Source organism: Vigna angularis, chromosome 4, assembly GCF_016808095.1.
Source record: "Vigna angularis cultivar LongXiaoDou No.4 chromosome 4, ASM1680809v1, whole genome shotgun sequence".
In the NCBI taxonomy this organism is placed as follows: Eukaryota; Viridiplantae; Streptophyta; class Magnoliopsida; order Fabales; family Fabaceae; genus Vigna; species Vigna angularis.
The window spans coordinates 41,302,862-41,330,032 of NC_068973.1; the positions used below are offsets into that span (position 1 = coordinate 41,302,862).

At 35.0% G+C, this 27,171-nt stretch overlaps 2 protein-coding genes across 5 annotated transcripts; both read left to right on the forward strand.

Annotated features, from left to right (window-relative positions):
* The first annotated feature begins 1,956 nt into the window (after window positions 1-1,956).
* LOC108342858 (uncharacterized) lies at window positions 1,957-17,873 on the forward strand. The gene is made up of 13 exons (XM_017580722.2): window positions 1,957-2,375; window positions 2,626-3,754; window positions 11,591-11,809; window positions 11,906-12,135; window positions 12,768-12,842; window positions 13,530-13,601; window positions 13,678-13,776; window positions 15,291-15,362; window positions 15,445-15,559; window positions 15,906-15,974; window positions 16,071-16,377; window positions 16,523-16,595; window positions 16,867-17,873. The coding sequence occupies exons 1-13, from the start codon at window positions 2,241-2,243 to the stop codon at window positions 17,566-17,568; spliced, it is 3,297 nt and encodes a 1,098-aa protein (XP_017436211.1). The 5' UTR covers window positions 1,957-2,240; the 3' UTR covers window positions 17,569-17,873.
* A 2,492-nt stretch (window positions 17,874-20,365) lies between these two features.
* On the forward strand, window positions 20,366-25,862 carry LOC108343045 (U-box domain-containing protein 44). Of its 4 annotated transcripts, none has more exons than XM_052876084.1 (4): window positions 20,366-20,386; window positions 21,325-21,894; window positions 22,009-22,318; window positions 24,098-25,862. In XM_052876084.1, exons 2-4 carry the CDS (start codon window positions 21,340-21,342, stop codon window positions 25,672-25,674), a joined length of 2,442 nt encoding a protein of 813 aa, XP_052732044.1. In that variant the 5' UTR covers window positions 20,366-20,386; window positions 21,325-21,339; the 3' UTR covers window positions 25,675-25,862. The 4 variants fall into 4 exon arrangements, with proteins under 4 accessions (XP_052732044.1, XP_017436562.1, XP_017436564.1 ...); XM_017581073.2 differs by lacking the exon at window positions 20,366-20,386 and adding an exon at window positions 20,393-20,710; XM_017581075.2 differs by lacking the exon at window positions 20,366-20,386 and adding an exon at window positions 20,720-20,923.
* The last annotated feature ends 1,309 nt before the right edge of the window (window positions 25,863-27,171 follow it).

The following is a 27,171-nucleotide window of genomic DNA, read 5'->3' on the forward strand; positions in this document are numbered from 1 at the left end:
AATAAATTAATCCAGTCATTTGTCTTTACTAAAAATATTTATATTCTCTTTTATATTTTAAAACTCTCTATAATTATTTTAGTTTTAGTAAACAACGAATGAGTAACATTCAACCTTCACAAATTGTTATAAAAATTCATGAGAGTTGGTGGCATAGTTGGAATATTGGTGAGACGAGAAGATGTAGGTTTTAAATTTGTTCATACAAATATATCTATACGAGGATATTTAAAGAAAATGTATAAATTTTACATTATATTATAATATAATTGACAAGAATAATGTTTTTAAAATAATTACTAATTTTCATTATAAATTATTGAGCATGACGAAAATAATGCATCTTATTAGAAGGTGAGTTTTAAGCTTAACTCAATCCCACAAAAATAACTTGTAAAACCAACTTGTAAAGTGAGGTTTACACTCACTTATAAAGTGTGAATTTGCTTTACCTTTAGTCAATGTGGAACTTCCAACACATCTTGTAAAAATCTCACACTATTGCTACAAGTAAAGAAGTGGATATTGGTGATAACATCATTGATCTTAATTTCATATTATTTCTCATATTAAGTCTAAGATATTTTGAGTTAGTATTTGATTTTTCTTATATTATTGTAATAGTATAATGTTGTGAGTTGTAGTTAAATTATTGTTCTGGAGAATGTGTACTTAGATCCATGATCAAATGATTGAGAGTGTTTTTTATATGTTGTATTTATTTATTTATATGTTAATAGATGATTGTCAAGAGTAAAAACGATATAAGTTTTCTTAGCATAAATAAAATAAGAAAATTTCACATAATAACAATAAAAACATTAATATTTATTTTGACAAAAATATAATACATTAATACAAAGGGATTATCAAAATAATATATCATTATTTTCTGAAAAGTTTTAATCATTAACATTGTTTTTATCCATACAAAATTGAATAAATAGATTTTTTTACTACAACTCATGCATATTACACTAAAACAACTAAACTAGAACCATTTAAATTGTCATTAATATCTTAAATTCAGGTTATAATTGCATAACCTCTTTCTTAAGTTATTGACATTTATTTCGGCGCATGTTTATTTGTTACTTCAAGTTTGACATGGATTAATGACTATGGTCATTAGAAAATAAAATAAAATAACCATGTCGACTTTTTGTAAACATATTTTTTCTATTCACATGAAATTATTAACTTCAAAGAACAAAATATCGTATCATACACATGTCTTTATTAGTAAAAACTTTTTAAATGACCTAAAGATAATTGTTTGTACACCTTTTATACATGATAAAGCAAAAGAAAAAATGTTTGAAAATTCCAATAAATTAAACATTGAAAGAATGATAATTAATGCGAGTGGTAGAATGGTAAAAAACAACGCAAAAAATAAAAATGAAAAAAAATATATTAGAAAACAATGTCATCATTTTACTAGAAAAAAAAAATCATGTTACTTATCAGGCCAGGTGATTGACATTTTATTGGTTTTACCATTAATTAATGATTAAATGAAAATGACACGTTTCTTATAATGAAAGAATGGATGATAACTCATTTATTTAAAAACGACGACAGAAAATAAAAAGGGCTTAAAATAATGAATAGTAACCTAATCAAAGTATTAAGTAAATGGTCCATCTTTCTCTTTTTCCTAGAAAAAATTAAAATAAGCAGAAATGAAAAATTTAATGAAAAAAGTATTATCAGCAAAATATACTTATAATTATTGTAAATCTATAAATTTTAAAAAATTACTATTAATAGAAAATGATATAATAACAGAACTATGTTTTTATTAAAATCAAAATTAGCTATTTTTGTGAAACTTATTTTTATCAATATTTTTGTTTGCTTATTATTATTATTATTATTATTATTATTATTATTATTATTATTATTATTTTGTTAAAGTGTCTGAACGGTGGGATAATTACTATATGTAGAGATATACATATAGATGCAAATGAAATTGGTATTTCTCCGTTTAGGCACAGCCAGTGCTGCGGTCGTTGCAGTTGGAGAAGAAGCCGCATCTCAGCCACCTCGCCGGGAATAGAAATAGAAGCACTTCTCAATTCACGTTTTGGCCTTCCTTTGCTTCTTCCAAATCTGCCAATTCGCGCACAAACACGCTATAATCCAATTCCCTCTCCCCCGCAATTCCTCAATTCCACGAAACAAATCCCTAACCCACTCCGATCTACTCTCCGGTCGAAGACGAAGGGAGTGCAATGGCGGCTCCTAACATGGATCAGTTCGAAGCGTATTTCAGGAGAGCAGATTTAGACGGAGATGGCAGAATCAGTGGAGCTGAAGCCGTCTCTTTTTTCATGGGATCCAATTTGCCCAAACAAGTTCTCGCTCAGGTTTTATTCTGTTTCAAATTTCTAATCCAGAGCAAACGTTTCAATTCACTACACTTAAATTGCTTGTTTCGGTATGTCTTTTCCCTTGGAGGAATTGGATTTTCAGCATCGATGGTTATGCTTTGGTTATTGTGCGCTTAGAATAGTTTATTTAGGCTTTCGTCCATTCTTCATTTCGCTTTTCATTGAAAATGTTTACCGATCTAGATTATTCTTGTGTAATGTTTCGTGTTCTCGGTGCGAGTTGCAGGTATGGGCGTATGCTGATCAGGCCAAAACTGGTTTCCTTGGACGCGCAGAGTTTTTTAATGCTCTGAGGTTAGTTACTGTGGCTCAGAGTAAGCGAGATTTAACGTCTGACATTGTGAAGGCAGCTTTATATGGTCCTGCTGCTGCTAAAATCCCTGCTCCGCAGATTAATCTTGCTTCTGTACCTCAACCTGTCCCGAATGCGAGGCCCCATGCTGGGTCTGTTGGGCAGATGGGTGTTACTGCACCCAATTCAGCTCAAGGTTTTACCTATAGAGGGCAAGGGTTAGCAGGTCCTGGTGCAAACCCGCAATATTATCCTTCGCAGCAGAATCCTGCCATCCGACCTCATCAATCCATGCCTGTTTCCGGCGCTCCGCATCCGCAGCAGGGTGTTGCAGGCCCAGATATTTCTAGAGGAGTTAACACGGGGGGTCACAATTTCTCAAATCCTGGGCTATCAAATGATTGGAATAAAGCCAGGCCTGGTATGGTGGCCACCAGACCTTCAGGAATGAACCCGTCGGCTGCCTTACATACGTCACAATCTCCAGTCTCACCAATGCCCCATTCATCTCCAGTCTCTCCAATGCCACAGTTATCTCCAGTCTCACCAATGCCCCAGTCAACAACTGTTCACACCAAAGCATTGAGTGTTTCTGGAAATGGGTTCTCTTCCAGTCCAGTTTCGGGCAATGATTTTTTCTCTGCCGCCTCATCAACACCGAAGCAAGAACCTGCTGGACACAGTTATTCTGTTACCAATGTCTCATCAGCCATTGTTCCTGTTTCCACTGGTCCCCAGCCTGCAAATAAGCAAAATTCACTTGATTCATTGCAGGGTGCATTCTCGTCGATGCTGCCTGCAAATAGTCAGTTTCAGCGGCCACAGTCTGCACCAAACCAGCAAATTAAACCACAAGCTTCTTCTTCTCCACATACACCATCTGGGATGACAGGTGGGGTTGGAAATGCAAAATCTGACAATGTGCAGCTTTCTTGGCCAAAAATGAAACCTACTGATGTGCAGAAATATACAAAGGTGTTTTTGGAAGTTGACACTGACAGGGATGGGAGGATCACTGGGGAGCAGGCTCGCAGTCTTTTCTTAAGCTGGAGATTACCAATAGGTATGCCTGTTTCGTTCTGACTGACCCTTTTTGATGTAATCTTCATGGAAGTTGGTACATTGATGTGTTGGCTTGTGAGAAACATAACAAGAACCATAGTCACCTTAAAATTATAGTTTTAGCTTCTTGAATTCAGATTTTTTTGGGATGGGAAGGGTGTGCCTTACTGGCTTTTTTGGTCGACAAGGAACAACCTACTGTGCCCTGATACTGGAATTTTTATTGGTTTTTACTGAGCAAACTTACGACTGACAATGCTTTATGGTGTTGAATGGTGGGTGATGAATTGCTACAAGAGTTTATCTCTTGCCTAAGATGATTTGGCCATGCGATGATAAGATTCATAGAAGTCTCAGTAAGAAGAGTTCATTAGATGGAGGATAGCAAAGTAAGTAGAAGTAGAGGAAGAACAAGGAAATTGTAAAATAATGCACTGAAAAATACCTAGATTTAAATTGGGTTTTGACAAAATATAATGTCATTGTTTGGTCCATGTTGCTGAACCCGCTTAGCGAGGAAATGTTCTTGTTTTGAATCCAACGAACTAAATGAACAATTTCACTATAAAGGAATAAAGAAAGTAGGATAAGCATTCTTTCTTGAACCAACTTACCAAGAAAACTAGTATCCCATGGAAACATAGTGTTAGGATATTTATCCTATTTTATCATCATTATAGTGTGTCAAGGGTTACCCTATTTATCATGATTATATTATGTCTAGGATTACCCTATTTATCATGATTATATTGTGTCTAGGGTTACCCTATTTATCATGTATTTGTGTATCAATTTATTCTTATAAATAGAAGATTGTGAGAGGGATCAATTAAGCCCTCTAGAATTATTTTACAGTTTCAATCTTAAGTTGGTATCAGAGCGGGTCGATCCCGCTCTGGTTTCTGTCTCGTAATATATATTTGTCCGGCGCCACAGTTCTTTGTCGCCCGCCGCTGCCCGCCGCCGGCCACCGTCAACCGTCGGCCACCGTCGGCCGTCGCCGGCCACCGTCTCCGGCCACCGTCTCCGGCCACCGTCTCCGGCCACCGTCACCGCCGGCCACCGCCCGCCATTGCCGGCCACCGTCGTCCATCACTGTCAAAGTTTCCTTCGTCTAAACCCTTAGGGTTTTCTTGTTCTTCGTTAGTACTATTCGTCTTCTTCAGAAATGGCGTCTGGCAGTACTCTTTCCTTCTCTGGAAGTCCATCAATTACCTCCGAGAAGCTAAATGGAAAAAATTATCTATCATGGTCTGCTGCCGTTGAAATGTGGTTCCTTGGCCAAGGGCATTATGACCCCCTTGAGCGAGATGGAAGCCATGTGCCTACTGAAAAAGCTGATCAGTGGAAACAAGCAGATTTCCAGTTGTGTGCCCTGTTATGGCAATCAGTGGAACCCAAACTTTTTGTATCTTTGAGGGCTTTCAAAACTTGTCACTCCTTTTGGAAGAAAGCCCAAAGCATTTATGCCAACGATATTCAACGTCTCTATGACACTACGAATAAACTTGCATCTCTTAAAATGACAGACCATGATATGGTGTCCTTCATGACTGAAGCCCAATCTGCTGTCGAAGAACTTATGATGTTTTTGGAAGTAGATCCATTAGAGGATATAAAAAAGAAACTAGACAAATTCTACATGGTGTTGATCCTTCGTGCCCTACATCCCGATTTTGATCATCTCAGAGATCAACTTCTAACTAGTCATGAGGTCCCCTCTATGGAAACATTGACCACTCGCCTTCTGCGTGTCCCAGTATCTCAAACTCAAGAAGCGCATGAACTAGTGGAACCATCTGTCATGGTTGCCACACGAGGAAGAGGAGGACGTGGCACTAGAGGAGGAGGACGAGGAGGTCGGGGACGTACTCAATGCACATATTGTAAAAGGATGGGTCATACTCAAGAGAATTGCTACTCCTTACATGGTTTCCCTTCCAAAACCGCCAATATTTCGAAGACTGAAACTTCCACTTTGCAAACTGAAACCTCTACTTCTATGTTTTCTGAGGATGAATATCAAGAGTATTTAAGGTTAAAGTCTAACAGCTTGGCACAACCATCTCAATCTCCCAATACATCAACAGCCTGCGTTTCTCAATCTATGGAATGTCAAAATTCATGGGTAATTGACTCAGGTGCTTCTGATCACATTTCTGGTAATACCTCTTTGTTCTCATCTATTTCCTTTCGAGAAAAACCTCATTTCATAACCCTTGCAAATGGATCTAAAACTTCTTCCAAAGGAGTCGGTCATGTTTCTTTGTCTCCCTCCCTCAATCTCAACTCAGTCCTTTTTGTCCCTAATTGTCCTTTTAATTTAATTTCCTTAAGCCAGTTGACTAAAATGTTAAATTGTTCAATAACCTTTGATCATAAATCTTTTGTTATACAGGAGCGTGGTTCGGGGAGACAGATTGGAGAAGGATATGAAGCTGGCGGATTATACCATTTTGGATCTCGTCCAAGGGTGTCTTGTGTTGTTGCTCTTAATCCTAAAGTGCTACATGATCGACTTGGCCATCCTCATTTGTCCAAATTAAAAAAGATGTGTCCTGAACTTAGTGGTCTCCAAACCTTAGAATGTGAGTCATGTCAATTAGGAAAACATGTTAGATCTTCCTTTCCTAAAAGGTCTCAATCAATATGTAATTCTAGTTTTTCCATCATCCATTCTGATATATGGGGACCTAGTCGTATCTCCTCCTTTGGTTATAGATATTTTGTTACCTTTATTGATGAATATTCAAGATGTACTTGGGTTTATCTTATGAAAAATCGTTCTGAATTGTTAGCTATCTTTACATCCTTTTTGAATGAAATCAAGAATCAATTTGGTCAAGTAATCAAAATATTAAGAAGTGATAATGCCAAAGAGTATTTTTCATCCTCCTTTTCTGCCATCTTGAGTTCCCATGGTATCTTACATCAGTCTACTTGTCCTCATACACCACAGCAAAATGGTATAGCAGAACGAAAAAATAGACACTTGGTTGAAACTGCTCGTACCCTTTTGCTTGGTGCCCATATTCCTGTCCATCACTGGGGGGATGCCATCTTAACTGCATGTTATCTTATTAATAGGATGCCCTCCTCCTCTCTTGATAATAAAGTCCCTTTCTCCATTTTGTTTCCTAATGATCCTCTCTTTCATACATCTCCCCGAGTGTTTGGCTGTGTATGTTTTGTTCATGACATGTCTCCAGGTCTAGACAAACTCTCCGCTCGCGCTCTCAAATGTGTCTTCTTAGGCTATTCTCGACTTCAAAAAGGATATCGGTGTTACTCTCCTGAAACTAAGAAGTATTACATGTCTGCCAATGTCACATTCTTTGAACAGACTCCTTACTTCTCTCCATCTGTTTAGGATGTTTCTATCCTCCAACAGGTCCTTCCTATTCCAATGGTTGAGTCAAATAGCTCCACTGTCTCTGTCATTCCCAGTCATGATCACAATCCTTCTACACCTGTTTCTCCACATACTGAGATCAGCCCACACAGGGCCCCAATGGATAGTCCACCTCCCCAAGACAATGGTGAATCTCCTACTTCAGATTCTTCTCCCTCGTCACCTCCTCCCACGCCTCCTGGTGCAAATGATTCAGCATGGCCTATTGCCCTCAGAAAAGGTACTCGTTCCACTCGGAACCCTCATCCCATTTATAATTTTCTAAGCTATCATCGATTGTCGCCCTCCTATTTTTCTCTTTTATCCTCAGTGTCCTCTGTTGTTATACCCAAGAATGTGAAAGAAGCACTTGATCATCCTGGATGGCGACAAGCTATGATTGCAGAAATGCAGGCTCTTGACCACAGTAATACTTGGGAGCTGGTGCCCCTTCCCCCAGGAAAAAAGGCGGTTGGTTGTCGATGGGTGTATGCAGTTAAAGTTGGCCCTGATGGTGAAATTGATCGGCTCAAAGCTCGGCTTGTTGCAAAAGGTTACACTCAGGTTTATGGTCTTGATTATTGTGACACTTTCTCTCCTGTAGCCAAGATGACTACTATTCGTCTCTTCTTTGCCATGGCAGCCATTCGTCACTGGCCACTTCATCAATTGGATATCAAGAATGCCTTCCTACATGGTGATCTTGAGGAAGAAGTTTATATGGAGCAACCTCCAGGGTTTGTTGCTCAGGGGGAGTCTGGTATGGTATGCAAATTGCATCGATCTCTATATGGCCTCAAGCAATCCCCACGTGCTTGGTTTGGAAAGTTTAGCTCCATTGTTCAAAAATTTGGGCTAAAACGCAGTGAAGCAGACCATTCAGTTTTTTATTGTCATTCTTCTCTCGGGAAATGTGTTTACTTAATAGTATATGTTGATGATATTGTCATTACAGGAAATGATGCTGTTGGAATATCTCAACTAAAAGAGTACTTGTGTAGACATTTTCAAACCAAGGATCTTGGAAGTCTCAAATATTTCTTAGGCATTGAAGTAGCGCAATCAAAAGATGGAGTTGTAATCTCCCAAAGGAAGTATGCTCTTGATATATTACAAGAAACAGGCATGATTGATTGTAGACCGGTAGACAGTCCCATGGACCCAAACCAGAAATTAAGGACAGAAGAAGGTGAATTATTCTCCGATCCAGAGAGGTATAGGAGGCTGGTTGGCAAACTGATTTATCTCACTATTACAAGGCCAGATCTATCCTTTGCAGTTGGAGTGGTTAGTCAGTTCATGCAGGCTCCATGTATTGACCATTGGAATGCTCTCATTCGCATTCTAAGGTATGTAAAGAAGGCTCCCGGGCAAGGATTGTTATATGAAGATAAAGGAAGCATTCATGTCTCTGGGTATTGTGATGCAGATTGGGCAGGTTCACCTATTGATAGACGGTCTACAACAGGATATTGTGTTTTTCTGGGAGGAAACATTATTTCATGGAAAAGTAAGAAACAGAATGTAGTAGCTCGATCAACCGCGGAAGCCGAGTATAGGGCAATGGCATCACTAACATGTGAACTTATATGGGTGAAACAATTCCTTCAAGAGGTTAAATTTTGTGACATCCATACTATGAAGATGTATTGCGACAATCAAGCTGCTCTCCACATTGCATCAAATCCAGTGTTTCACGAGAGGACTAAACATATAGAAATTGATTGTCATTTTGTTCGTGAAAAGTTGTTGACCAAAGAAATATGTACTGAGTTTATTGGGTCAAACGATCAACTCGCAGATGTATTGACCAAGTCATTAAGGGGTCCTCGGATTGAGTTTATTTGTTCCAAGCTTGGTACATACAATTTGTATGCTCCAGCTTGAGGGGGAGTGTTAGGATATTTATCCTATTTTATCATCATTATAGTGTGTCAAGGGTTACCCTATTTATCATGATTATATTATGTCTAGGATTACCCTATTTATCATGATTATATTGTGTCTAGGGTTACCCTATTTATCATGTATTTGTGTATCAATTTATTCTTATAAATAGAAGATTGTGAGAGGGATCAATTAAGCCCTCTAGAATTATTTTACAGTTTCAATCTTAAGTCATAGAAAACACCACTAACGTATGGTACACCATTAAAATAGAGGAGCTCTTCAACACTATTGTCTTCTTTTATTATTGTTATTATTTTTGGGTTAATAACAGTATTTATTGTTAGAAAGATTGGAGGTGTTAGCATAAAAATAATACAATCTCATTGTAAATGTAAGGGCAAAGAGGACGTCCTTGGAAACATCAGTGGTCTTCACTGACCATACTGGACAATTGCATTAACTACATGCCTTAAAGTTGTAGTATCCTTTTTCCATCAAAAACCTTTGAGAATTCGCACAAGTTGAGAGGAAACAGATTTTATTATTTGAGAATCCCCATAGAACATGAAGTATCAATCCCTGTTTTGAATACAGAGTAAAACTTCTCTTAATCTACTTTATTCAATAAGCCACTTGACTTATCTGACATCAAATGCAACATTTTGCTGTTGTTATACTCTCCTCCCAAATATCATCTCATATTTTGTCACTTGTAATTTTTTCTCTCATATATATGCTTACTCATATGTCTTTGTAATAACATCACATGGATTTGCATGAGTTTAAATGATTGCAGGTTTGCAGTCCCCCACCCATTTTAATCCAAGTCATTCATACTATGAATTATTTTGTATGATAATGGATAATTTTTTTAAGAAAGAAGGGGGACATAGATATTGATAATTTGAGAAGTGATATATAGTGGGTTATAGTTATTAGACCTAAGATCATCAACTACAAATTTATAAATGTATTTGGTTATGGAACCAAGAATCCTTATCAATTCCAAATCCTCATGTTTGACCTCAGAATCACAAAAATTCAAATTCCTCGGAGAATAACAACAAAATATTGATAGCTTGAGTTTCGGCTGGATTCCATGATAGATGACAGTAATTTGATTTAGACCTGAGAAATAGATCAACTCAACATTTTGAAATTTACTAGGCTATGAACCATAAGAACTCTATTAAAGCCCAATTCCCCGTTGTTTTTTTCCTTCCTGGTGTTATGTTTGTTTATTTTTTAAGGGAAAATGACTAGACCTGAGATAAACTCCGCATTTATATATACATTAGGTATGAACCAATAGAATCAACCATGTCCAAATCTCATTCATCCTACATGAATTACTTATTTGTCAGCTAATTCATGATCTGCTATGTTAAGTAGAACATATTGGCTTGGCTCACATTATTATACTGTGAGGAACTTGGATTTTTAAATGGAAGATAGAAAAGAAAGCATGACTTTCTTGACTGCAAAATAACAGAAATTAAGAGAGAGATCTTTCTTTTAAGGGGTTACTTTTGACAGACGATTTCTCCTTTCAGTAATTCTATTTTGTTCTGGTGGAAATGGGGCGGAAGGAAGTATGAAGGAGAGAAATATAATAAAAATACTATGTCTACGCAGTTTGTTTGAAAAGACAAGTAGGAAGGAGGGAATCTATTTTCATATGAACCAACAAAAAGTATCTTCCTCCTAAAGTGGTATGAAATGGAAGGGGAAATGATCTATCTTTTTTGCTTTACTATTTAAAAATTATAATATAATATTAAAATAATAGTAATTTGTTTTATTTTATAAAAAAATATTGTATTAAAACTTCATACTTTTTAACTATTTTGAAATATTTTTCTCATAATTTGTTTATTTTTTTTCATTCTCTTTACCATTCATCCAAACAAAGGGAAAGAAATTCTCTCTTCCTGTTTCTATCCGTCCAAATGACATAACTTTTCTATTTTACTTCTTCTGTATTTCTATTATTACTTTGTATTTCTTTCCTCTCTATTTCATTCCACATCCAAACAAAGAATAAGAGTAACTGAATTCTCAAATGATATAATACAAGATAAAATATCTGTTCCTTTACGTCTGCCTCCTACTTATTTATCTCTCAAATGGTATCTAATTGACTTAACCCTTTTACTAACTGCAATAACTATCCAAACTCACGCCTGATATTACTACCCTCTTGAAATCCAACCTTGTTGGCTATGTTGGAAATTTGTTAGTAAAAGTTGAATATCATCCTCCTATTTATTTATTTACCACTCAAATATCTTCCTACTAACTAAAATAACTGTCCTAACTAACTTCCTTACTTGATCAGACAGTCAGTTTCTTTGCTAAGCATGCTAACTGTCCTATTTATTCAATTCTCAAATGCTACTAAGCAATGTACAATGATAAGATGATCTTACTAGATTTGTTTCTTTACTATGTTTTTTAGACTGTTTCTTAACTTCACTATTTTTGAAATTTTCCTGGAGAGGGATGACCTTTTTAGCATTTCTCTGAAAGCAATAACGTAATCCGTGGACTGTGCAGAGGTGTTAAAGAAGGTGTGGGACTTGTCTGATCAAGACAATGATAGCATGCTTTCTTTGAAGGAGTTTTGCTTTGCTCTTTATTTGATGGAACGGTACAGGGAAGGTCGTCCTCTTCCACAGTCTCTTCCAAGCAATGTCATGTTTGATGAGACGTTGATGTCTATGACAGGCCAACCAAAAAATGCTCCTGGAAATGCAGCCTGGGGTATCAGCCAAGGTATTTTCTCTTATTTACTCTATCTCCAACATTCTTTTCTTTTTCTCTTATATAGGACTTCTATTGATGAGTTTGTCTACTTTTTTCCATCTCAAGGTTTTCAGCAGCAGCAACAAGGGATGCCAGGTGCTCGGCCAGTGGCACCAACTGCTGGTTTCAGGCCACCAGTCCATGGAAGTTCTGCTCAGGCTGATTTCACTACACAGCCCAACCAACAAAAGTCAGGAACACCTGTGTTGGAGGATTCCTTTCTGAATCGCACAGATAGTGGTGAGCAGAATACATCGAACACAAAGCCTCAAGATGCAACAACTGCAGAGAAACAGGTATTTGCTCTGCATTTATAATTTTTCTCCACATGTAAAAATATATTTATGAAAGTGAAGGTTATCCATAATGTTTTCTGTTGATGCTTTTGTTTTTTGTTTTCATCTAGGAAGATGGTCTGTTCTCCTATTCCTTTGTCGTTATCATTCCTTCATCTTAATTTATTTATGTTTGTTTTGAAGTTCCATTTTATAGAAATTGAAAATTATAAAACTCATCCTAAAGCCAGGGATTCAACTATATATCTACAAAGAAGTGTAAGGTAAAGAGACACCTTTGAAATTATGAGGCTTTTCTTTCCCAACCAAATACATAAAATAATTGTATAAATTGCAGCCTCCTATAAAACGACTGTTTCCTTGTTTCTGCCAAAATCTTGTTCCAGTAGAAAGGAAAGGACACACAAGTACAGGTTCACAGTTGTTTGGTACTCCCTTCAGAATTAATGATGATTGTTTGGTGGGTGGACCAAGTTAGTTTTTGGTGTTAATTATAATTTTACATGTAAAATTGAAATGAATTATGGGTCTTATAATATCCTCAACCAGATCTTTTCAGTTGTAAATGGTCTTGGTTCTCTTGCACATTTTTACAAATTATAAATAAAAAATGTTTGTTTCTGCCATTGTAGTCTGAAGAAGCTCAGAACGTTATTTTGGATTCAAAGGAGAAGATGGAGCTTTACCGGAACAAAATGCAGGAGCTGGTCTGTAATTCATGTCTTGTTTCTTTTATATTTTGATATTAGATTGATATTTTTTCTTAAGGCTTAGCATGGTTGAAATAAATTATTTGTAGGCTTGCCAGGCCACACCGCTTGTGGCTCACTTTCAAGTAAACCTGTGTCTGAAAATAAATTTATTGGCGAAGTTATGTGAACATGTTTAGTGTTGCTCGGATTTTACAGAAAATAACTTCTAAGCAAAATAGTTCTCTGGTTTATGCTAGTATAACTTATAAGCATAATACAAGCTAATTGACAAAACACAGAAAGTGTACCAGAGCTGTGCAATTTAGCTGGAGGGTTTGGTTTGCTATGACAAATGCAAATCATCCTACCAGTGACGGAACTTTAGGGTTTTATGGTTCTAGCTAACCTTGGTTGAGGCCTAGGAATTGATTTCTAGTTAGGAAGAAGACTGGAAATTTTGAGGGCAAGGAACCACTTTCTTTCAACCCAAGAAACTCTAATTGGAATTATGCACGCAAGGAATAGATGATTTTCAGTAAATAAAGTTAAGGTTGATATTTTAACTGGATCTAGTTAAGGATTTTATTGGGTAAAATCCAATATGATATTTTTAAATATTTTTTATTGCATGATATGAATCTGATCATAGAACTATGAAGCACTTACTGGCTCCCCATTTCCCCTATTTTACTTGTACTTCAGGTTCTATATAGAAGCAGATGTGATAATCGATTAAATGAGATAACAGAAAGGGCATCTGCGGATAAGCGGGAGGTATAATCCTTTCTTCTGAAAACGTGATGAATGTTTATGTTAAAAGAATTAGCTACCATGTGGTGGTTTGTTACAGGCAGAATCATTGGGCAAGAAATACGAAGAGAAATACAAACAAGTAGCCGAAATAGCATCAAAATTGACTGTTGAAGAAGCTAAATTTCGTGATATACAGGTAATTAGAAAATCTAAATGGTTGAAAAATAGGCTATTTGTAAATGGTGAGAGTTATTGCTTACTTAGTATGCACTACAATTTTTGTTGCATTGATTGTTCTTATGTTATTGTGAAGGACTAACAACTTAAAGTTTAAGTTGTTAGGGCTAAATCTCAAGAGGGTTTTATATCTAAAAGCACTGCCCTGGCTTGAAGCATGCATATAGGCCCGACTCCACTTATTTTTAAGCCTAAAGCAAACTTTGTACGAGGCCTTTCTAAAATAATCATGTTTTATTGACAACAAAATAATAGCAATATTTTATTAAAAGTTTATTTTTGATTTTGTTTCTTGATAAAAAATCATTTTATTAGTTATTATGATAGATGAGGGATGGTAGTTTTCACTACTAACATGATTACATGTACAAAATCATATTAGACAAAAGTTGAAAATTTAACATAGGAAACAATTTTAAAATTACTAATTTAACAAGTTTACATTAACTAAACTAAACAGATATAAAGTTGACAACTGTACCAATCCTGTAGCGTTCTGTGCATTCTTATAGCATGAAGTTTGTCACCTTACTGATTTTTTCTTTTCAAGAAAAAGTTTTCTTAGATTGGAGATCATAACAGTACAATTCAAACAATAGATTCACTTCAGAAAGTAAATTGAAAATTATTGTCATGAATGAAAGGTTTAACCACTAAAGTTTATTATGTATGTGCATGCATTTAATTATAACTACTGTCAATTCAGCACTTTGAGAGGCCTTTTTCTGTTCAAAGTAATGTTATTCTTAATAGCCTTGTATCATTTATAAAGTACGTATTATTTTTTTTTTCTTAAATATTATTACTAAGTAAAGTTGTTTCTCGGAGGCTTAAAGCAAGGGCTTCATTGGCCTCGCCCTTGGCCAAATCTCCTTGCGTAACATGTAACCACACCTTACACTGGGCTAAAATTCAACTTTTATTTAGAATGGAGTTGAGAAGGATCAGACTAATGACTACTTGTCTAGGACCAAATGTCTTGGTAGCTTAAATTGTGATGTAAATGCTGTTTTATGGTTTCATATCTTGAAGAGTTCCTTGTAATCTTTGTTGGTCTTTTAGTGGATCTTCTTTGTTTTGTTTGTCGAGTTTGGAAGCAGTCCTGTTCACTTTTGGCTGCGCCACTTAAATTTTGTAACTGTTTCTCTTCTTCCTATCGTCTGTTTGCATGTTAAGAGAGTGAAGCTCCCCACTTCTTGTAGAGTAGTCAAATGAAAGTGAATGTGAGGGAGAGTGGAAACCTGAGGAAGCATGTAGTCTTCCACGTGTATTATATTTATAGGGGATAAATTTATTTATGGTCCTACAATCTAAAGCATAAACGACAAGTTCTTATCCACTATGATCAAGTCTACAACCTTTTTCTCCTGTCATTGCAACAATAAACCTGTCTTGGGTGAATTATGAATGTCTTGAAAGTTGAAACATTTCAATTTTCAATGCATCTTTAACCATTAGTCTGTTCATACTTAGGAAAGGAAGGTGGAACTGCAGCAAGCCATCATCAAAATTGAACAAGGAGGCAGTGCAGATGGCATTCTTCAGGTGAATTTTATTTTTGGAATAAAGATGGGGAGTTCTGGGGAACCTGTTTTGTGCTGTTACTGATGTTTAGCAAAATCCACAGGTCCGTGCTGAACGCATACAGTCAGATCTTGAGGAGTTATTTAAGGCTCTAACTGATCGGTGCAAGAAACATGGGATAGATATGAAGTCAATTACAATGGTTCAGCTTCCTGCTGGTAATTAGTATCTCATTTTGTCTCATCATGTCTTCTTTCTCGATCAATTATTTATGTTCTTTGTCAATTCTCAAATAATCATTGTGCAACAACAATTTTATGATTTATTTTTACTCAATAGGTGTGATTAGTTTATGTGATTCTTTATATTAATGCTTCTGTGGAAGCCTCTTTTTGTGATCTGTAAGACTGTATTTTTCCAAGGACCCTCTTTCAAAAGCAAGGGCATTGCATATCAACTGACTGATAAATTACTTATATTTGTTACAAGTGGATGCATTTCTCTCTGATTCTCACTTTAATGTGGTTGTGTTGGTGTGTGTGTATGAACCTAATGAACTATAAGGTTGGCAACCTGGAATTCCAGAGGGAGCTGCACTTTGGGATGAAGACTGGGATAAATTTGAGGATGAAGGTAGCCATAATCTTTTTTTATTTTATCCTTACATAACTATTTCCTTTTTTTTTGGATGAATTAGCTTGTTTCATTAATTGCGTTGTTTACTTCTAGGATTTTCCAATGATCTTACTTTTGCCACCAAAAATGCATCTTCAAAACCAAAACCCGTATTTATTGACGGAGAACAAAATTTCTCTGATGATAACTCTATTCACGGTTCACCTATGAAAGCAAACGGGAAGCAAGAAAACTCTGCTAACGGTGATTATACAGTTGAGGATTACGCACATAGTGAAGAAGACCTGGCTAGAAGCCCCCACGATAATCTAGCTGGGAGGAGTACCTTGGAGAGTCCTTCTCATGTATTCTCGAATGCTGACTTTGGAAAAGGTTCTGAAGCAGATGCAGAAACACATAGGTATTTTGTTTTATTTTTGTCTCCAGGGTGTGTTTCAGGGGGAGGGGTTGATTTGTCAATTCCCATTTTTTTTTGTTTCTGAATGCATGGCTTTGAGTGTGAGGCATCTATCTAGTAATTATGACGTTATAATCTATGGCAACAGAAGTTTTGACGAATCGACCTGGACATTTGACAACAATGATGATGAGGACTCGGTGTGGGGTTTCAAGACCAAGGTAACCCTTTCTATATAAATTTTGTGATGTTCAGGATATTAACGTAATTAGTCGCTGTTATTGACTAATAATTGTTCTCGGGGAAATTCTTGAGATTGTTTTTATACTGAATTGATGTGTGAGACAGGCAATGGAGGTCTTTTTTCATTTAATTTTTGGAATTGATTTCTTAGCACTTTACCAAAGAACAGAAGGGACGTGATTTTTGAAAGATCAAGTTGCTTTGATATAAAGCTACTACGTACTAAATTTTTTACGTTCTGTTTTGTAGGACTCTGACTTCGAGCAGGGTGGAGATTTCTTCAAATCTGATGATTTTGGTATAAACCCAATCAGAACAGGATCTACACATACGGATAGCACGTTCCAGACAAAAAGCCCATTTATTTTTGATGATTCAGTGCCAGCAACTCCAGTTTCCAAGTTCGAAAATTCTCCCCGGTACAGTGAGGCGGGGGATAATTTCTTTGACATGTCAAGGTTTGATTCCTTCAGGCACGAAAGTGGATATTCTCCACAGCCAGAGAGGCTTACGAGATTTGATTCCATAAATAGCAGTAAGGATTTTGGCTTTGGTAACGATAAATTCACAAGGTTTGATTCCATAAGTAGCAGTAAGGATTTTGGCTTTGGTAATGATAAATTCACAAGGTTTGATTCCATAAGTAGCAGCAAAGATTTTGGCAACAGTAATGATCAATTCACGAGGTTTGACTCCACAAGTGGTAGCAAGGATTTTGGCTACAATCCCGAGAAGCTCCAAAGGTTTGATTCCATGAGTAGCAACAATGATTTCGGTTTCGGTCGACAAGGCCATGCAAGATTTGACTCAATAAGTAGCACCAAAGACTTCAGTCCCAGTGGTGCATTCTCATTCGATGACTCTGATGCTTTTGGCTCCTCTGGCCCTTTTAAGGTCTCTTCAGAAAACCATTCTCCGAAAAAGGGTTCAGATAACTGGAGTGCATTCTAGCTTGCATCCAACTCTTCCCTCCCGGGTTTTCTTTGTTTCCATTTCCTTGATTGTTCATGATAGCCTATTTTTTTTGTGTATAGCTAGAAGAAGAAAAGCTGGACGGTAACATTATATTGTGTGATCAATCTATCTGTTTGAAGAGAGTTTTTCCTCTGCTTTTTTTCTTTCCTTTTTTCTTTTTGTAATGCGCGGACGAGTGTGAAAGATAGATAGATAAAATTAAATGTCTGGTTGTGTATCATGATGGATGTACTATTGAGTTTAATGGCAATTGCATGCAAAGTTTTTGTTTCTTTGTCTCATTACATGCATTTACGTATCTGCTGCATTCCAATGCCATTTTCCAATGCTTCTCAGTTAACTATTATCACAGACAGAATAACTCAAACACCAAAGCACATTGCTCATTATATTTTTACTGCATGTCGGAACTAAAATAGTAGTCATGGATTCCGTTCTAAGCATAAACCAGAAGAATCAAACAACAAAATAATCCATCCATAAAAAAAATAACAAATGAACTAAAAGTTTCTTCTGAAGTGTATGTTGGAGAGTAAACTATTACTCCATTCTTCAAAATTGTGAAGTCTGATTACATTAAGTCCTTGTTGAAATAAAATTATGTGAAAATTTAAATAGTTATTCAAATTCAACTATTTGAATACTAAAATATACGTGACTAAAATAACACTATTAATGTATATTTTAAAATAACGGTAAATAGTTAAATTCATAAACTAATTTGCAAATACTTTTTTTTCCAAAATAGAACGGTTCCAGAAAAATCTTTCTATATGGTATATTTATTCACAATATTTATTTAAATAATTGTGTTTACTTTTATATTAGAATTTGGTAAAAAAAAATTCAAAGTAGTTCGAATATATATTTTTTTCAAATCACATTATTTACAAGATTTATTCAAAAAACTGTTTTGTGTTCACTATCAAAATTTAGTTTGAAGTATAATTGTGACCATCATTATAACACATCCGACTTACTTTTTCAATTTTTGTAATTAAAAAAACAAATTATAAACAAATTAAAAAATTAAAATATAATAATAAAAAATAACATATTTTATAACATCTGTAATCTTTAAAATTTATTTTGTAATAACTTAAATAAATTTCCATTTTTAGTTAATATTGATATTTTTGTTAAAAAACTATTAAATTATTTGATAAAAAAATAAAAATTAAATTAATGATTTGAGAAATAACTAAGCAACTTATTAAATAAGTATATATATATATATATATATATATATATATATATATATATATAAGTATAATAAACCTTTTAAAATTAAATAAGTATATTTGTTTGGATAAATATTGTAATCTATTTTCTGTAGTAATGTTGTTTTAAATTAAAGTTTAAAATTCATTAAATCAAATTTTAATTATGAATAATAATAAATAATTTTATTTGTGTGAATATTATAAATAGTATATAATTTGGAAAAATATTATTTTGAAAAAAAAAAAGGTTTCTCGATTACGAATGCATTATGCTGAATATTCAGGATCCCCGTGAGTGGTGAAAAAAGAAAGCGATATTTCACGTTCTGTGTTGTTGCTGCTGCTGATTTTTCTTTCTCTATTATGTTCTTCCACCTTTTCAAAAATGTTGGTGTTGTTTTTCCACCGTTTCACTGCTCATTTTTATTTCTTTCTCTATTCAGTTCCCACCGTTTTAAAAATGTCGATGTTCTTCTTCTTTCGTGCAATGCAACTTAATCACGTTTCTATTCTGACGTAAGACATATAGTCACTTCTTACACATTGCATTAGTTTCATACGGTTTAAAAGTATCATGTGTCGTAAATTTTAAATATTTTTAAATTTTTTAATTTCTTTCAAATTTTTTAAATTATTATGTGTCAACCTTTTATGTCATTTAACAATAACAATGTAATACTGTTAAATATCGTATCATTCCATTAGTTTTAATTTGGTTTCTTATTTATTATTTTTGTTGTATGTTGTTCTAACTTTTTTTAAAATTAAATAATTTTATTTCTTTTTAAATTTAAATAAAATAAAATATTTTTAATAAAATTAAATTTATTTATATTTATATTTAATTAATTATGAAAATATTAATTATGTTATTTTAATATATTTAACATTATTGTTAAATTTATTATAAATATAATCAATTCTCAATTTTTCATAAAAACTTATAAAAAATATTTATGTCTAATACTAAATTAATAATTTATGAAGCCAAAAATAAAAGACTTTTCCAAACAACAACCAAAAGATTGCTCTTTAGAAATATTTATTTGTAAATAACTATTGAAAAACACATCGTTCATATCCAATTGATAAATAGAACATATTGAAAAGCTAAATAAATTAATAAAAATCATGTGTCACTGAAAAAGAAACGCGGATAACAGAAAAGAGATTAAGAAAAACTATAACGAAAAGAAATTATGTACAAACAGGAAAGAAAAACCTTAGAAATTCAGACCAGTGATATAATTATCGGGTTTTCTATTTTAATTTTTTTTTTTTATGTTTATAAGAACACTTTAAAGCACTTATTATTAAAAATTAAGACAAAATTAGGTCTCCTCTTAGAATTAATACAAGTTAAATTTGAAACTTGAGATTCAACCATAAATATGGACTTTTAATATAGAACTTTTCTGCAAAAATAATAATAATTTAAATTTAGAACACTATACCTAAATTTGTCCGTTATTATTTTATTAGGAGATGATATGAGCCAAGCTGTATTGTTGGGTGGCCCAGGTGGATGATAGCTCCATCTTCTCTCTTTCCATTTGTCTCACATCCTCACTGTAACAATCCAGTCAAACTTCTCTCTCCCCATCTTCTATTTTTTCTAAGAACATCTTTTTTTTTTCTTTTCTTTTATATCTTTATGTTTTCTTTTCCCAAGTTTTTTCAATTTCTGCTTTCTTATTTTTGGTGTTTCTCTTCTTCTACTCCCTCAACCTCTGCCCCTCTTCTGCTCCTGCAATTCCAACTCTTTAGCCATGCCCCAACTCCAGTTACGCTTACCCGTCAACTCTCTTTCAAGGGTTTCTCTTTAATTCTCAAATTAAATACTAAAAGTAGGTTTTTCTTCTTCTGGGTTGCTGCTTCTCTCAGCTTGAACACGGGTACCCTTCTTGCTGTTTATTAGATTGCCGTCGTTTGCGATTTGCGATGTGTTTTTGAAATCGTTACTATCCGTTCGTTTTGTTTGTCTGTGGTCGTTCGTTGTCGCCCAACGGCACTTACTCTCTACTCTGTCAAGAGTTTCTGTTTTTGATTGAGTGATGATGATTACTTAAAACACCATCAGTTTCTGTTTAAAGGAAGGTTAGATTGAAGTAATTTCCATCACCCTGTTTTAAATTATGGGAATACGCAATTCTGGGAGATCTGTTTGTTATGTTTCTTGGTTGTTGGTATTGGGGCATTATTGTAATTAACCTCCGACACAATTATTAGTTTCTGTTTCTGTTCGAGTAGCTCGTGCTTTTCTTCCATTGGTTGAACATGTTATAAAATATACAAACTTCTTCAATTTTCATGCATAGTCACTTAGTGTCAATCAATTACAAATTATCATTATTATCATTATTAACAGAGTTGCCTTATAGTCAAATCATTCGGGGTAGTAAAGTATAATTCTATATGAATGCCACACATTTACATCAAATTTGTTTGATCTTGCATATGTTGCAAGCTTGTTGGCGTTACCTTAACCTTGTGTTGTTTGTGACAACAGATCAGTGGATCTACCATGGCTGCGAGCTGGGATGGAAGTAATGACCCTGGCAGCCAGTCAGATGATAGTTTTCATTTTGAGAGGTTGCACATTGAGCCTCTGTACGATGCTTTTGTATGTCCATTGACGAAGCAAGTGATGCGTGATCCTGTTACTTTAGAAAATGGACAGACTTTTGAACGTGAAGCAATTGAAAAATGGTTCAAGGAGTGTAGGGAGAGTGGAAGGAGACTGGTTTGCCCTTTGACTCAACAGGAGTTAAGAAGCGCAGAACTGAATCCAAGCATGGCTTTGCGTAACACCATTGAAGAGTGGACTACCAGGAATGAAGCTGCACAGCTGGACATAGCTCGCAGGTCGTTGAATATGGCGAGTCCAGAAAATGAAACTCTTCAGGCCTTAAAGTATGTGCAGTACATCTGCCAAAGAAGTCGATCAAACAAACACACTGTCCGCAATGCAGGGCTTATACCAATGATTGTTGACATACTGAAGAGTGGAAGCCGTAAGGTTCGATGTAGAGCTCTGGAAACCCTTAGAGTCGTGGTAGAAGAAGATGATGAGAACAAGGTTTGTCATAGTTTGATGGTTATCATTTCATTTCATTTCATGTCATTACTTGTTTTTGGTATCATAAATGTACTGTTGGCAAATCCATGTTGACATATTCCTTTTGCTCCAAAGCAATTGTTGGCTGAAGGGGATACTGTGCGCACTATAGTGAAATTCCTTTCCCACGAGCTTTCTAAAGAAAGAGAGGAGGCTGTCTCCTTGCTTTACGAACTCTCGAAGTCTGCTACCCTCTGTGAGAAGATTGGTTCAATCAACGGAGCCATTCTAATATTAGTAGGGATGACAAGCAGCAATTCAGAAGATCTTCTCACTGTTGGGAAGGCTGAGGAAACATTGTCGAATCTGGAGAGGTATGAGGCTAATGTTCGACAGATGGCTGAATGTGGTAGATTGCAGCCTCTTCTTAACCAACTTCTTGAAGGTACTATTATTCTATACTACCATACGCATGTTGTGTGGCTAAGTTGCTCACCATTAATTTTCGAAAGAGCATAATTCTCTAGACTAGCGTATTACACATTTTCTTGTAAAAATGATGTGCATGGGTTTTCTTTCATCTGATGTTTTGGAATTATTTGGAGGGCAAATGCAAAAATTATATTTCTTGTATGGATATTTCAAGAATCTCATGAAATGAACATTTGGAGCTTTTGAAAACAGTCTGACTTGCCATAAATTGTGATAGGGACTTAGGTATTATCGGGTGTCTAAGTCTCATATTGAGTAGTATCGGATGTTCGGTGAAGTCTCTTCTGAAATAAGGTTTCACCGCATCACTCACCTGTTCTATGCATGCATGAATTTGGTTTTCCATTGTTATGTTTTTAGTCTTCTGAAATAGGGGCCATGAATGTGTTTGGTTGTTTCATTGTGCCTGAGTCAGCCGTAGCGAACCAAATAGCGGCTGTTATAGCGGAGCTACGTGATGAATCCAAAAATCCTAAATAGAGACGTAGGGCTTTTTCTTGGGGTTTTAATTTCCAATATTGAAATCTATGAAATAATTGTGAAAATGATAGAGACTTGGATTTAGAAGATGATGATTGATAATTCCTATCTGAGAAACTTGTATTTGACTCTTTACTTACATGTTTTATTTAATAAACCCAAGACTTTCTATTTTTAATTATGAATGCTATTAATTTTGAGTTATTTTTTTTTAGAATTTATGTGTGCGGTATACAGAACTATACAAAATGTTTAAAGTAGTGACTATACATTATCTTACTATGGCGCTTTTGGAGTTAGACTATACAATATCTTACTATAGCGCTTTTGGAGTTAGCTGCTATCCTGGATTTAAAACATTGCATTGAACACTTACAACATTTATACGATAATTTTACCTATTTTTCATTGTGTCTTCGAATCTTATGATTTGATCCAGCTAACTTTTCATGATTGAAAAACCAGCATGCTTTATCATTTGACTTGCAATTCAACAAGCTGCACAAGTGTTGTTTATTTTGAAAAATTTTTAGACACTTCAAACAAATATTGATATCACTTATGATTTTATGTACTTTTTATTTTTCTTCTATGGCTGATTCGGAATATCTTCTTTGAGGAAAACAGCTTCCGTGAGAATATTTTCGGTTCAGAACTTTTGTTGAAAGTGATACATCGTCTTATATTTTTTTTTTGGGCCTCTAAATGGACAGTTTCACTTTCACCTCTTAAATAATAGAGCAATGTCATCTGGAAAATATTGTCCACTCCAAACACCAGAAACTATACTGATTACCAACAATTAAGGTAATAATGTTATGGTTTGGTAAATAGATTGTATATTTTTGAGGAAGCTTGCCGTGTGTTTTTGGTGGTATCTTGATGAACAATTAGATGTATGCAGGAAAACATTCCTTTCCTTTGTTTGGATTAATGTCAGAATGGTCTGCATTTTTTTGTAATTTTTTTATTCTTCTTGTGTATTTCTGTGATTGTGGGTACTTTGATCAATTTCAATAATATCTTTCCGTTGCGAAAAAGATTAAGATATCATCATTTCATGGAAATATTAGAGAATGTGGCCCAAGGTAAATTAAATTTGCATTGTGGTGGTAATGTGAGCGTGTTCTGTTAGATTTGATCAATTATTTACATTAAAAACCCTAAATGTTTGGCATCAAGATTGGTCCCTTGCTTGTAGAACTTCATATTCCATGCGGGTATCAAGTTGTTTTCATTAAAATGTTTGCAGGTCCACCAGAAACCAAACTCGCCATGGCGGGATTCCTTGGGGAGCTGGTTTTAAACAATGATGTTAAAGTTCTTGTTGCTAGAACTGTGGGTTCATCTCTGATCAATATAATGAGAAGTGGAAATATGCAATCAAGAGAAGCTGCACTGAAGGCACTAAATCAGATATCATCATGTGATCCAAGTGCAAAGATATTAATAGAGGCCGGAATACTTGCTCCTCTTGTCAATGACCTTTTTGCAGTGGGTCCTAACCTTCTTCCCACACGATTGAAAGAGATCTCTGCTACGATTCTTGCCAGTGTTGTAAACTCTGGAGAAGACTTCTATTCCATTTCATTTGGACCTGATCACCAAACTCTGGTCTCAGAGGATATAGTTCGTAATCTACTCCATCTTATAAGTAACACTGGTCCAGCCATAGAGTGCAAACTTCTACAAGTTCTTGTTGGACTTACTACTTCTCCAACTACAGTTCTGAGTGTTGTGTCTGCTATCAAAAGCTCTGGTGCCACAATCAGTCTAGTTCAGTTCATTGAAGCACCACAGAAAGATCTGCGTCTGGCTTCCATAAAACTTCTTCAGAATTTGTCTCCTCATATGGGTCAGGAACTAACTGATGCACTACGTGGCTCAGTTGGACAGCTTGGAAGTCTAATAAAAGTCATATCAGAAAATACAGGGATCAGTGAAGAGCAGGCAGCGGCAGTCGGCCTTTTAGCCGATCTACCCGAAAGGGACTTGGGCCTCACAAGACAGCTACTGGATGAAGGTGCCTTTGTGATGGTCATATCCAGGGTGATTGCCATCAGACAGCGAGAGATCAGAGGCAATCGCTTCATCACACCATTTCTTGAAGGGCTTGTGAAGATTGTTGCAAGGGTTACTTATGTCTTGGCTGAAGAACCTGATGCCATTGCACTCTGCCGTGACTACAACCTTGCTGCACTTTTTATTGACCTGCTTCAGTCGAATGGACTGGACAACGTGCAGATGGTATCTGCCACAGCTCTGGAGAATCTATCCATAGAGTCAAAAAACTTAACCAAATTACCGGAGGTGCCGCCGCCCAGCTATTGTGCTTCGGTGTTTTCATGCTTCAGCAAGCAGCCAGTGATAAGTGGATTGTGTAGGCTCCACAGAGGAATCTGCTCTTTGAAGGAAACGTTTTGCCTGTATGAAGGGCAGGCAGTGCCCAAGTTAGTAGGGCTACTGGACCACACAAATGTGAATGTGGTTGAGGCAGCACTGGCTGCATTATCGACTTTGATAGATGATGGAGTAGACATAGAACAAGGGGTGGCAATTTTGGTTGAAGCAGAGGGAGTGAAGCCTATACTTGATGTGCTACTTGAGAAGAGAACAGAGACATTGAGAAGGAGAGCAGTTTGGGCAGTGGAGAGACTGTTGAGAACGGATGATATAGCCTGTGAGGTTTCTGCAGACCAGAATCTGAGCACTGCACTTGTGGATGCATTCCAACATGGTGATTATCGAACTAGACAGATCGCTGAGCGTGCTCTCAAACATGTTGATAAGATACCAAACTTCTCAGGAATCTTTCAGAACCTAGGATGAATTCATTTTGCACTGTTCTCTTCATCGTCATCACAAAAATTTGTATGTAATTTTTATTGTGCCTAGCAGTTTTGGATTGTATCTATGGTTATCCTTTTACTATATGCATTTATCCAACTACAGTTGGGGATTGCTGTATACACCTACGTTGCCCATTCTTTTACGAACTCTTCATTTGTTGCTCCTTTTTTTCTCCATCTTCTTTCTTTTTACAACTTCAGTCACCATCTCTGGACTAATATTTTTATCTTTTCCATTTTAAGTATCATTTTTTGTTACATCAATGTTGTCTTTTGTGCATATGAATCATGATTTTGATAATATCGCAAGTAATTTTTTTAATAAAGTAAATATTTATCTTTTTCGTTTGCTGAATGTTTTTCAAAACTATCAGATATCGGATATAAACTGTCACATTCAATAAAACATACAAGAATGAAATGTAGAGTTACCCGAAAGGTATGTCTTTCTGACCGTCGTAAGAAAAATTAAAATTATGGCTGAATCGAAAATAAAATAGACATCAGTGCGTGATTATTTCAAGGAAATATAAATTTGTTAGAATTATGGACATTTGAACTATATTATTTATAAGAAATAATTGTCCCAAGTGGTTTTCTATTATTGTATTAAATTGTTTTTTTTAAAACATACACGTATATCATATATTTTAATTGCTCACACTGTTTTAAAGAAAAACAAGTAAGTCTCACTATTTATTTAAGAGTCTATTATTTTTTTAATTTTCAATAGTTTTAACTAATAATTATTAAAATATTCATGTTATGGACAATTTTAACTAGTAAGTTTTAAGTATTTTATAAATTATATTTTTAATTAAGTTTTTATTAAAAATTTCGTTTTATCAAGTATTTAAATTTTTTATTTTTCAATTGAATCACTTCTACGTATAAGATATTTAGAACTTAACCAAGTTTCTTTTTTTATGCAGAGACACAAGTAAAAATAATACATAAGTAACAACTACCTCACTTCAATTAATAACAAACTTTAACCACAATAACTTTAATTAAAAAACATAAAAGTTTTGGATACTAAAATATTTTTAATAAAAACTCAATTGAAACTCCTAAATGTTAGTGAACTAATGAAAATTAATAGAATTTAAGTGCAATTACCACAATTTCAGGAAAATATTATACATTTATCCGTGGTTATAATTAGTTTATGATCGGAAATATAGCTAAATTACCTTTTAAATATCACATGAAGCAGATATTTTTTCCAAAATGTCTTCTTTTATGCATTTATTAAAATTGACCCCCAAAAAGGTTTTATTTTATTATAGATATGTTGAAAAGAATGTGTATATAAAATAAACACATTGCCAAAATGATTTTTTCGCTTGTATTCTATTATGCTCCTGCATTAATATTTCGAACTTGTCTAGTCGTTGTCCACACGCATAACAGTGATTCAAACATCCCAGATCCCATTGGCCATTTCAGATCCTTTACGACCAAGTAGTAAAAAATT